The sequence below is a fragment of the Giraffa tippelskirchi genome, chromosome 13 (genome assembly GCF_054371585.1).
Source record: "Giraffa tippelskirchi isolate mGirTip1 chromosome 13, T2T-mGirTip1v1.2.pri, whole genome shotgun sequence".
NCBI lineage: Eukaryota > Metazoa > Chordata > Mammalia > Artiodactyla > Giraffidae > Giraffa > Giraffa tippelskirchi.
The window spans coordinates 111,777,294-111,789,313 of record NC_137287.1 but is presented as its reverse complement, the minus strand read 5'-3'; the positions used below and the strand labels follow the sequence as shown (position 1 = coordinate 111,789,313).

The following is a 12,020-nucleotide window of genomic DNA, read 5'->3' as shown; positions in this document are numbered from 1 at the left end:
GAACACCTGGGGTTGGGAGGTATTCAGATAGAGAGAAGAGAATCACTTGGTTACCGCTGCTGTAGAGAAAGCAGTTCACTCCAGTGAGTCACAATTCCAGGAGGAAAATTAGGCAGTAATTTGATAGTGATAATGATAAAGGTTGTGATGCTACTACTGAACAGGCAGAGGTAAAGCTGTCTTGGCAGTGGGTCCGGTCTCAGAGGGCAATAAATTCCTGAACACAGGAATAATTGAATCCGAGGGTGGATTTGCCAGGGTTGCTGTAAGAAGTGTTCCTGTGTAGATTGGAAGATGAAACTATACAGCTCCTAAAGTGCCTTCCAGCATAAGGGGCAGTGAGAACACCCCTGCAGTTCAGGAGGAGGGCTTCTGGGCAAGAAAGACCTGGGTAAGCATTCTGGTCCACGCGGCTTTGTGACCCTGGCCACGGGACGTATTTAACCTCTCTGAGTCAGTTCTCTCATCTTTAAAGTATTTACAGCACTTATTACTCCACAAAGTAGTTTAGAGGCTTACATAAAAGCGCTGGACACGCCTTAAATATTTCTAAACCTTGCCTATTACTGTTGTTATAAGTATACTTTTAGGGGGGAAGCATGGTCTATTTAACAGTCCTAAGAGTACAGCTCGATGCACTTTTACAAAATAAACACTCCTATGTAACCACCACCTAGATCAAGGAATAGAACATTATCAGTATCCCCGGAAGCTCCCCTCATGCATCCATCCAGTGTTAACCATTATTGGTGTGAAGAAGAAAAAGAAACTAACTTTCCAGATTTCCGTGGGTTATCTCTGGAGATCCTCTTTGTGCTAATTTTTGCTCAGTACTTAATAACCTGGAGGAGGGCACGACAACCCATTCCAATGTTCTTGCCTGGAGAATTCCATGGACAGAGGAACCTGGCAGGCTATAGTCCAAAGAGTCAGACACGACTGAGTGACTTAGCATGCACACGCTGAAATGACCAGAAGGAAATCCTTACCCTGGCCGTGGTGCAACCTGGAAGGGGTGGGTGTGCCTTTAAATGTAGTCCTGAAGAGCAGAATTTGGGGACAGTGAGAAGAGCTGGTGAGTTGACTTATTTAAGCAAACCTCCTTTTTTTTGTTGTTTTTTAATTTATTGGAATGTAGTTGCTTTACAGTGTTCTGTTAGTAAGACAGCCTCTTCAATAAGTAGTGCTTGGGAAACTGGGCAGCTTTATATAAAAGAATGAAATTAGATTACCTTCTAATACCATACACAAAAATAAATTCAAAATAGATTAAAGACCTCAAAGTAAGGCCAGAAACTACAACACTCTTAGAGGACAACTTAGAATAGTCTTTGACATAAATTGCACCTAGATCCTCTTTGACCCACCTCCTAGAGTCATGGAAATAAAAATAAGCAAATGGGACCTAATTAAACTCAAGCAGACCTTTTCATTCTGCATTCCCCGATAGAGCCCAGAGTGGGGGGGGGGTCACATAAAACACTGGATGCTGGGTTGGCAGGAAGGGAGTCACTTCTTAGCTCTTCTTTCCTGTTTGCCTTAGCCTGACGAAGACTTGTTCAACCCAGACTATGTGGAGGTCGATCGCATCTTAGAGGTGGCCCACACCAAGGATGCAGAAACGGGAGAGGTGGGTTTTTCTCAGTTTTAACTCTTCGAAAGTGTCTTCCTTGCTTGTCTCGTGTTCTGCTTGTTTTGTCAACACATGGCCTCTGTTTTAATGGCCTTTGTGTGCTGTATCATCGGGAGGTTTTCCTAGGTCATCAGTATAGGATCAATTCCTCTAACGTAGTAGAAAGAGCCTAAGCGCCTCTCCCGTGTGCCACCAGGAAGTGACGCATTACCTGGTGAAGTGGTGCTCACTGCCTTACGAAGAGAGCACGTGGGAACTGGAGGAGGACGTGGATCCTGCCAAAGTTAAAGAATTCGAATCTCTGCAAGTGCTCCCCGAAATCAAGCACGTGGTAATGTACACATGTCACTATCTGGCGCCTCTTGTAGCGCGATGACCTGGGGCGCCCCCAGGCGGTTCTCCCGAGTGGTTTCTGTGTCACCTTACTGTTGGTCGCACCCAGTGAAACTGGGGTTCAGAGTATGTTTCTCCCCACATCGCACTTTGCTAGCACTGGGTCAGCTTTAGGTCTGGGCTCTGGTTTGATGGATGTGACATTTAAGAAGCTTGGTTATGAGCTTAGTTTTCTCGGTGTATGGCTGTCACGTGGGGTCAGTAAGATAGAACATGTAAGAAATACCTGGCTTGGGAAAGAAGCTCCATAAGTTGTTGGTATCTTTCTTGTTTCCTATTTCTTATCTCTTGCTCCATCAGTGATCTCTCTTCTTTGATTTTATCCTTTGCTTTTACTCAGAATATTCTTAAAGGGAAGAACTGTCCTTTATCAAAAGATTCCTAGGACTTAGCAGAGAAAACATAAGTTTTCCATATGTGTTGAATTGGTTAGTTTTTCTGCTTCTGGTTTATTACCACTAAGCTGCAGAAATGTCCTGGGGTACCTGGTAATTAAAAGGAGGCAGAATTGGGATAGAGCTCAGTTAAGGTGTACTGACTTGAGAAGAGAATCAGAGTTGCTAATGAATATGGCTAAAGACTGGAATGATCAATTTCTGTTTTTTTCCTAAGTCACTTTTTTTTTTCTGGCCACACTGTATGGTGTGCAAGATCTTAGTTCCCCAACCAGGGATCAAATCTGTGCCCCTTGCAGTAGGGGTGCATAGTCGTAACTACTGGGCCTCCAGGAAATCCTGCCCCCCCAAAAAAAAATCACATTTTTATATGAAAAACTGTTCCAGTTCCTTATTATTGTTTTTATATCACTTGTCTTGATGACTAAGACATTCTATCCCTAAAAGTTTTTTGGTTAAAAATTGGTTGCTTATAGGTAAAATAACAGACTTTTGGGAGAGCAAGACATGAGTGTCAGTAACGACTGTGCAAAGAGAGTAGCAGTCATTTAATAGTCAAGACCCACCTCAGAGACTCCAAATATCAATTCTCTTTTGAATTTAATAATAGCCACTGAAGGTTATAGAGCCCTGGGGTAGGTGCTTGCCTGTCATCTGTGATACCACGGAGGAGCCAGCCAAACTAGGCATCGGAAACTTCTAGCTGATTTCATGTCTCATCCTTAGATGGCTGAAATTTCTGGGCAGTAGGTGACGTAAAGCTAAAACCTGGAGAAAGCAGGAAAACCCAGAGGAGGGACTGGTTTAGTGAGTGAGGCCTCTGTATCTGGAGTGCGACCAAGGCAGCAAAGTAGAAACCTGCAGTGAAAGTCTATTCTACAGTATCTGTGATGCTAAAAGTGAGCCCCTTCGGTCGCTAGAGATGAGGAATACTCCAGAAAGTTTCCCCATACTGTCAGATAGAGTGCCATTAAAATGAGTTACATGAACTTCAGGGAGCCAGGCTGAATGATTCCTAGGGGTTAAGAATGTAGTTTCTTTAAGGGAACAGAACAAGAGAGTTCATATGAGAAGATCTTGGCTTAAAAGCTTTCTCTTTAAAATTAATTTTTTGACATAATAGATTATTTTCCCTTATATTTGTAAAAGCACCTTGTACCTGTGTGCTGATAGTAATATTCAACAGAGTTCTATTTCAAGGAGCTTAGTCTAACTACAGCTATCAAATTTTGTAGGTTAAGTTGTGGTATGTAAGTTTCTGAAAGTTTCCACACTTTCAGTAGTCTGGACAGATTGAACCATTAAACTTACCTCCAAATATCAATGATACAATATGATTGGGGATATTTTATTAAATCTCACATGCAAATGGCTTAGTTTTAGATAATAACATATTTTAGGAGTAAACTTTCTGTAATACCCCAAAGTAAAACTCTCCAAGACTAAAATTACTGTGAGAAAAGCTGCAGTCTCAAAATTCTCTATGTAACTACAGGCATAGCTAAGAATTTTTTTTTTTAAGACCTTAAAAGTGTCAGTCTAGGGGCTCAATTTGTCTAGCAGCAAATAATCAAGTCTGCGTCTAAATAATATAAAACCTAAATAAACAAAAATTTTAGATGGTTAGATTTAATACCTAAAAATTAAAAATTTCTCCAGATTAGAAATTCCAATAGAATTTTAAGGGAATTTGACATTGATTCTATAGTTGCACAGAATACTGAATTAAAAAATAGCCAAGACACTTTTGAAAAATAATTCCCCATCAGATGTAGAGCCATAGTAATTCAAAAGTGTGATTTTACTGCAGTAAGAGACAGTTTAGTGAAACAGAATGAAGACTCTGGATATAGCTCCCTGGATATATTAGAACTTAATATATGATTAAAAATAGCATTTCATATAAACAGAGATCAATTACATTTAGAAATTGGTGTTTCATATTGAAAAGTAAAGCAGTAAGATTGCTCTTACATTTATGGCGAATTTAAGGAATTTATAGTTTCAATTATACAGGCTTTTAGCTTTAGAAACCATCAACAAAATATTTGACCCACTGTACTTTTGCTAAGCTGATACCACAGGGATAAATAACAAAAATTGTATCTATAGAAAACTAAAAATTTGGTACTGGCTTGTAGGGAAATTAAAATGTAAGTGGGAGTGATTCTAAGGGTTTCAGTAAAGCAGTATAACACCAAGATTTTAGGTGAATCTGATTCTCTTCTTCATTAATTGCTTACAAATTTTATGGAGGTGTTCTTAGTATAATCTGCTAAAATCTAGAAAATACAGGGCCTGCACATCAGGCAGAAGATAGCAGCTGCAGTTTGCAGGTAGCTCTAGGACGGCGTTGTGAGATTCACCACCTTCCCCATCGCCCCGCTGCGTCCCTCTCCATACCGTGCTCCTGAAACATCACTCTGTGTGTCCTGTGTTCTCTGCCCTCCCTCCCCTAGGAGCGACCCGCTTCAGACTCCTGGCAGAAACTTGAGAAGTCGCGAGAGTATAAGAACAGTAACCAGCTCCGGGAGTACCAGCTGGAGGGGATGAACTGGCTTCTTTTTAACTGGTATAACAGGTGTGGAACCAGAACCAGTCCTGTCTTCAGGGCTGATCTTTCTACCAAATGTTTGTGCCAGGAGGGAGATGGTGGGCTTAGCCTGCATAGAGGGGCAAGAGCAGAGTGGTGGAGGAGTGCAGTGGAGCCATCAGTGGGTGATCTCTGTACATCAGGCGTGCCAGGGCTTCTGTTTTTCATGTCAGATTTGGTTTGGTTTCTTCGACCAGAGAGGAATGATCTTTAGACCTCCTCAACGTTGTGCTTTTTTTCCTTTGTCAGTCTAACCAAAAGTTTGGGCTCAACCTAAATGAAACAAAACCCCAAAGATCCTTTAAAACTGTGTTTTTATCTCCCAAATCTTTAGCACAAATTGGCTCTAAAGGAGAATGAATCTGGATTCTAGTCCCATCTGTTTGTGAGCCATGGATGGCCTCGACTTGTTGTTTTCAACTCTGTGCTTTAGTCTCTTATCAGAATCTAGGTGAATCAGATGACGTCTGAGAAAGATGGGTTAAGATTTTATTAACATTCTAGGGTGCTCCCCAGCATTGATTTTAAAGACCACATGGAGTGGAACGCATACCAAGCTGCACTCTGTAGACCTGTGTTCCAGCCTTGTCTCTGTCACTCACAGTGGGACTCAGGGCATAGCTCACTGAACCACAGCAGGTCTGGGGTCGCCCACCTGTGCAGTGATGAGCAGGACTGGACAGGGGCCGCACCTTCAGAGATGACCCTGTGTGCAGTCCGTGATTCTGGGTCACCGCAAGAGACCGGTGTTTTCACTCTGACACAGAAGTTAGGATAGGGGTTAAAAGTCTGTCCTTTGATAACACAATAGACAATGAGATAGACAATGAGAATCAGGTAGCTTCTGTTTCTATTTTTGCCTTAGTGTCCATGAAGTTTGTCAGGTAGAGAAACTGGTGTAGGTTTGAGGCATTTTATAATTTTTCCTTGCCACACTAGTATTTTAATTTTTAGTATCTTTAGTTTCCATTTGAATGGACGCGTCTCATGTATTTTCTCACAAGTTGCAATAGTTCCTTTCTGGAAGTAGGCAGGGTGTAAATAACAATAATGGAAACTTGCCTCAGTTACATCTCTGGAAATGCTGATAAAACCTCTGCCGATGACCTTACAGGTCAAAGTATGCTTGTATGTAGTATGCTTGTATGCAAGGTATGTAGTATCTTTTTAGTTGTAACCAACCTCCGCCTCTTTCCGATGTTGACGATGAATGGTCTGTTCCTTACTCTGCAGAAAAAACTGCATTTTGGCCGATGAGATGGGCCTAGGGAAAACCATCCAGTCCATCACGTTCCTTTCAGAAATATTCCTCAGAGGCATCCACGGCCCTTTCCTCATCATCGCCCCACTCTCCACCATCACCAACTGGGAGCGGGAGTTCCGAACGTGGACAGAGATGAATGCCATCGTGTACCACGGCAGCCAGATCAGCAGGCAGATGATCCAGCAGTACGAGATGGTGTACAGAGATGCACAGGTGAGCCCTCCGCCCATGGCAGAGATCCAGGGATAGCTCGCCATTGTGGTTCACAACAGCCTCTCTACCCCTTGTCTTCCAGGGTTCAATGCCCTGCACGAAATTACTGTTGACTTACTCTGTAGAGTCACATACTTATTGAGGCAGACGTCTCACCCCTCCCTGGTAGCTTCACCTGTGATAAAACACAGAACTGTAAGGCACACTTTCCACTCTGACATACACCAGAGGCTCTTTTTAGGACACCGAAAGCTTAGCTTCTTGGTTGGCTTACGAAGTTGCTTTACATGCAGAAAAGTTTTATCTGAATTGTGATGTGCTCAGTAAAGAAAGTGAGCAGAGGGATTAGTGAACAAAGGTAAAATCCTTGGCCAGTGAGTTTGGAGCGAGAGGAGGGTAACGGATTTGAGGTTAAAGGATAAAGAGAAAACAAATAGTTAAAAGCACAACAGGATTTTGTAAGAAGTTTTTGTTAAGTATTGGAGAAGGAAATGGCAACCCACTCCAGTATCCTTGCCTGGAAAATCTCCTGGACAGAGGAGCCTGATGGGCTGCAGTCTGTGGGGTCGCAAAGAGTCGGGCACAACTGAGCAACTGACACTTAACTTACTTTTTGTCAAGTATAAGCACTTTGCTCAGTATCCTTGTAGGCTTGTCCTGAGTGTTGGTTTTTATAAAGAAGGTAAAAATTAAATGAATTCAGTCACAGGAGAGGCAGGGCTCATACCACAGTTTTCACAGGCAGCAGGAGACACCCAGGAGAAATTAAAGATGTATTCTAATGTGACGCAACTCTGCTTTTTAAATGTGATGGTAGCACTAAGACAAACGAAAAGACAAAAGTGTGTCCTGCCTGGTAGCACTTGTCCCAGGTAAATCAGGATCATGACATTGAATCTGTTCTAGAACCCAAGTTATAAAGTTAAATTAATTCTACCTGAAAACTAGCAAAAAGGGTTTCCTTCGGGCATTCAAGCTCTGTGTGGTTTAGACCAACTGCTGGCTAGAAACATGTGGATCAACCCCCATCAGCTTTCCTTATCATGGCAAGTAATGAACAAAAAGCTCCCTCGCTTGGCCTTCCATACTCTATCTCACTTTTGTGGGGGTACATGCTGTCTTGCTTTTGTTTCTTTGAATTAACGGGGTCTCTCTCTTGTCTAAACAGCTGGTTTGATTCTCCTATTCTTTCTCTTCTCCGAGAGGAAGACTGTGCTTATTGGCCTCTCACCTAGGTCCGATGATCTATCTTGCCACCTTCTCCAATCCATCTTGTAACCCAGTAGCTGCATTCTCCAGCCATGTGTAAAGCTCTGCCTTTGCTTGTGTCATCCTCAGGGAAACCCCCTGTCAGGCATCTTCAAGTTCCATGTTGTCATTACAACATTTGAGATGATCCTGGCAGACTGCCCAGAGCTGAAGAAGATTCGCTGGAGCTGTGTGATCATCGATGAAGCCCACAGGTTGAAGAACAGGAACTGCAAGCTTCTGGAGGGCCTGAAGCTCATGGCCCTGGTGAGAGTTGGCGAGCTCTTTCTGTAAACACAGGCCCCTCCTGTTTGTGGTGGAGGAAGCGCTCTTTAGCCATCTGCATGCAGCTTGCTTGTGCACAGTCTGTTTACCCTAGATTTTCTTCTTGCCCTTTGTAGCTCTGATGGTGCAGGAATCAAATTTTTTGTTGTTGTTATGAACTGGGTCAGCAATTTGACCTTTGCCACAGATTGACTCCCAGAGGGACCCAGGGGCATCTTAAATACCATGGCATTTGTGACCTGGAAATGTAAGTTGTTTTGGCTTGTTTCCAGGTGCCTGAATGATCTGGTACCAAAGATCATAACCTTGAACATTACTGCCTTGGTGCAGTGCCCAGTCTGTGGCTAGCAGGCCCTCCAGAATGTGAATGAGTGAATGGGTGCTTTAACTAACATGGAATTGCTGCTGGACTCAGGGATGTGAAAGGAAGGTTGATCTGTTTATTGTTGTCACTCGATGTTGTCATAAAAGCAAAAACAAAATTGCCCCCAAATTGAGCCCAGGAGGCCGTGGCATCCCTTTGCCACCCAAACCTGCTGTCTTGGTGACTCAGACCTGTTCCCCGTGCTGTGAATCTGTGCAGGAGCATAAGGTGCTGCTCACGGGGACGCCCTTGCAGAACTCTGTGGAGGAGCTCTTCAGTCTGCTCAACTTCCTGGAGCCATCACAGTTCCCTTCGGAGACTGCTTTCTTAGAGGAGTTTGGAGATCTGAAGACAGAGGAGCAGGTAAATAGGGGCCTGAAGGATTGGAGGAGACAAGGTGATCGCTACCTTCACCATCAAGGGAAAAACAAAGTCACCGTGGGGACAGGAGTTAGCCAGTTCTCACATCCCTGGTAAACGAGCATCGCCTCCTTTATTTAATTTATGTGGAGGAGGATCAACTGATCATTAGCAGTTTCTATCCAAACAATAAATGAATCAGCATCCAAAATACCTAATCTCCAGCCTCTTGCTTTCACTAATCTCATGTATAAATAACTTCAGTGATTTTGTTCATCGTCTGCCCTCAGGGCCATGCTTCCCTCCTCCTCTGCTTCCTTCATCCTTCGCCCTTCATCCTCCACCACCTGCAACATGTTTCCAGGCTCATTTTCTTGAGTACAACCAAATACACAGATAGTGAGGAACAGAAGGCAGGCGTACATTAGAGTAGTTGGTAAGTCCAGTTTTGTCCAAATCAACTCAATTTCCTGTTTTCAAAGATGTCCTGAGTCTAGCTTATTGGACTCCAAGCTGTTTCGAAACAAACCAACATTAATAAATATCTATCTACAGTGGGTAGGAATCTCGACTGGACGTTACAGAAATAAGGCAGACAGGTGTAAGACAAGAGGAACAATGAACAGAGCTGAGGACTTTAAAGGTGAGAAAGGTCACATATGTTTAGGACTTAGGAACAACTGCATGAAGAGAGTACAGTTTGAGAATAAACTTTAAAGGGTGGGTAAGTTTTCATTAGGCAGAGAGAGAGGTGATAATGACTACTTTGCATGGAAAAAAAAAGCAATCAGCAGCAGCCATGGAATTTATTCAGTGGTAGGGGATCATCTGGCTGAGCTGGGGATGAACTGTGGAGTATGAAAGCTGGAGGAGTTTAGCATTATATAGTGGGAACATCTTGAAAGACAGGTTGAAGGATTTGATGGGCATTAGAGAAGCAACGCAAGGCTTTGATCGCAGGAACGACGCAATTAGTTCTGCTAAATTAATCTAGCAATGGTGCGAGAGTGGGTTGGGGCAGAGAATTTGGGAACGGAGAAGGTTTGGGAATTTCACTAACAGATGTCTAGAGTACATGCTGTGGTTCCAATCTGTTTGTTTCTACTTCCACAACGAGTCAGACTTTGAGAGCAGTGAGTAATCAAACTTCATTCCCCTTCTCAACGTTTGCAGTATCTATTGATCTTTGCAAAGCCAACTCCAGCCCTCTCTCCGTTTTTGGACCATTAGAAATGCTTCCTCTTCTCCCATTGCACTTATTCTGTGGTATGCATTTTCTCTTCTTCCTAGACAATGACCTCCTTGAGGACAAGGCCCACATCTCCTCCCAAGTTGTGTTTGTTGTATTGACCAGCACAGTGTCTGGCATATAGTATACTCTAAATGATTCAAGGTACGAACCAAGTGAAGGGCGAACGCTGAACCCAGCATGTGGCAGACTTGGCATTTGTCCCTGTCTTTTAACAAGTCCCTAGCTGTGTCTTTCCTCTTTGGATTCTTACGTAGTAATTCCTTATCCCTGTGGGGGATTACGTACCTAAGTTCCGTGGTTGCTAAAATAAAGCATTCATTAAATGGATTAGATTGAAGATTGGGGTTTGTTAGGAAAGAGCCACAAAAATGGCCCTAAATGTCTATATATTTTAAATCCCAGTAAATAGAAGTTTTAGAAAGCATCTGGTTACAAAGTAAAGCCCACTCCTTGTTGTTTAAAACCTGCTCCAGTAACTCCTTTAGGTCAGACTCTCTAGAAATCACTTTATTTCAGCAGGAAGCATTGGCACAACCCACAGCTTATTTGTGCAGAATCTACTACTGTTTTGAAATTTTTGAACAGCTCTTTATCTTTATCTTTAACTTAATCTTTTGTACTTTCCTCTTACTTTCCCACCAGCATTAATCTTACTGGTATCAGGTTTTGGCTCAGGGTTAACGCAGGCACCTTGACTTTGAATCTCGTCTTTGCCCTCTTCTTGGGAGAGTGAGCAAGTCATCTTGCCAGTGCAGTCAAGTGCATAGAGATCTGCTGTCCAGGCCCAGTCTATTAGGGCAAGAACACACAAATCATAGCAAAGAAGAGTATCAGGCTCAAAGTGCCCGAGATGACAGCTTGCCTGATGGAGTGGAAGGTGTCACCTTACCACATTCCCTGTATATGTCACTACCCCCAAACTCGTTGGCTGCTTTTGTTTAGATATGAGAGGATATCTCATATCTATTTAGATATTTCCAGATTGCCTCTGCTTTTTTTTTAATTGAGATATAAATGACATACAACACTATATTAGTTTCGGATGTGTTTTGTAACAATTCAATATATGTAGTGTAGTAAAGTGATCACAGCAATAAATCTAGTTCACATGCCTCCCCATACATGTGTAAATTTTATTCTAGTGATGAGAAGTCTTAAGATTTACTCCTAGCAACTTTCAAATATACAATATGGTATTACTAACTGTAGTCACCTTGCTGTCTGTTACGTCCCCGGGACTTACTCATTTTATAGCTGGCAGTGTGTACCTTTTGACCACCTTCATCCATTTTACCCACCCCAGATTCCCTCTGCTTCTTACTCTGTTCTTTGAGCATATACATCTTCCTCTTGTAATATATCACTTGTGCCTCCTAACATGGCTGAAAATATTCCTCAGGCAATTGCTCCATACAAGTGCATGTCAGAGAGAGAGGTTTGTTTTCTCCATGCTGGAGAAGAGGTCCTATCTTTTGTATCTTTCTCCCTTTATATCTTATAAGGTTCCCACATGAGTTCTCAGTAATTGCTTGCAAATCAAAACCAGATCCCTTTTTTCCTTTCAGTCCTCCTGTAAGCGCCTCCTGTTCAGGCATCGGGCTTGACCTTACATTTAGTCAGCTGCCGCAGTTCTGTGATGAGATGCTCAAGAGACTGTAGCGAAGGTTGGAATTACCCCAGTAACCATTACTGAATGGGGACCTGGGCAGGTAAACAGGTCTTGTTTCCCTGGCCAGGTGAAGAAACTGCAGTCTATCCTCAAACCGATGATGCTTCGGCGGCTGAAAGATGACGTGGAAAAGAACCTCGCTCCCAAGCAAGAGACGATCATCGAAGTAGAGCTGACCAATATCCAGAAAAAGTACTACCGTGCCATCCTGGAGAAGAACTTCTCCTTCCTGACCAAGGGTGCCAACCAGCACAACATGCCCAATCTCATCAACACCATGATGGAGCTGAGGAAGTGCTGCAACCACCCCTACCTGATCAACGGTGAGCTGGGGGCACGGGGAGGCCTTCC

At 43.0% G+C, this 12,020-nt stretch overlaps 1 protein-coding gene across 10 annotated transcripts in view; it reads left to right on the top strand.

The window, feature by feature from the left end:
- Positions 1-12,020, top strand: part of CHD6 (chromodomain helicase DNA binding protein 6) — a 194,991-nt gene that overhangs the window by 107,260 nt on the left and 75,711 nt on the right. For 9 of the 10 annotated variants that reach the window (XM_081556951.1, XM_081556949.1, XM_081556950.1 and 6 more), the window contains 7 exons: positions 1,544-1,630; positions 1,830-1,964; positions 4,881-5,002; positions 6,248-6,491; positions 7,830-8,006; positions 8,608-8,751; positions 11,737-11,992. In XM_081556951.1, the coding sequence (XP_081413077.1) occupies positions 1,544-1,630; positions 1,830-1,964; positions 4,881-5,002; positions 6,248-6,491; positions 7,830-8,006; positions 8,608-8,751; positions 11,737-11,992 (1,165 nt within the window). The remainder of the gene's footprint in view (positions 1-1,543; positions 1,631-1,829; positions 1,965-4,880; positions 5,003-6,247; positions 6,492-7,829; positions 8,007-8,607; positions 8,752-11,736; positions 11,993-12,020) is intronic. The other variant, XM_081556952.1, reaches the window with a different exon arrangement.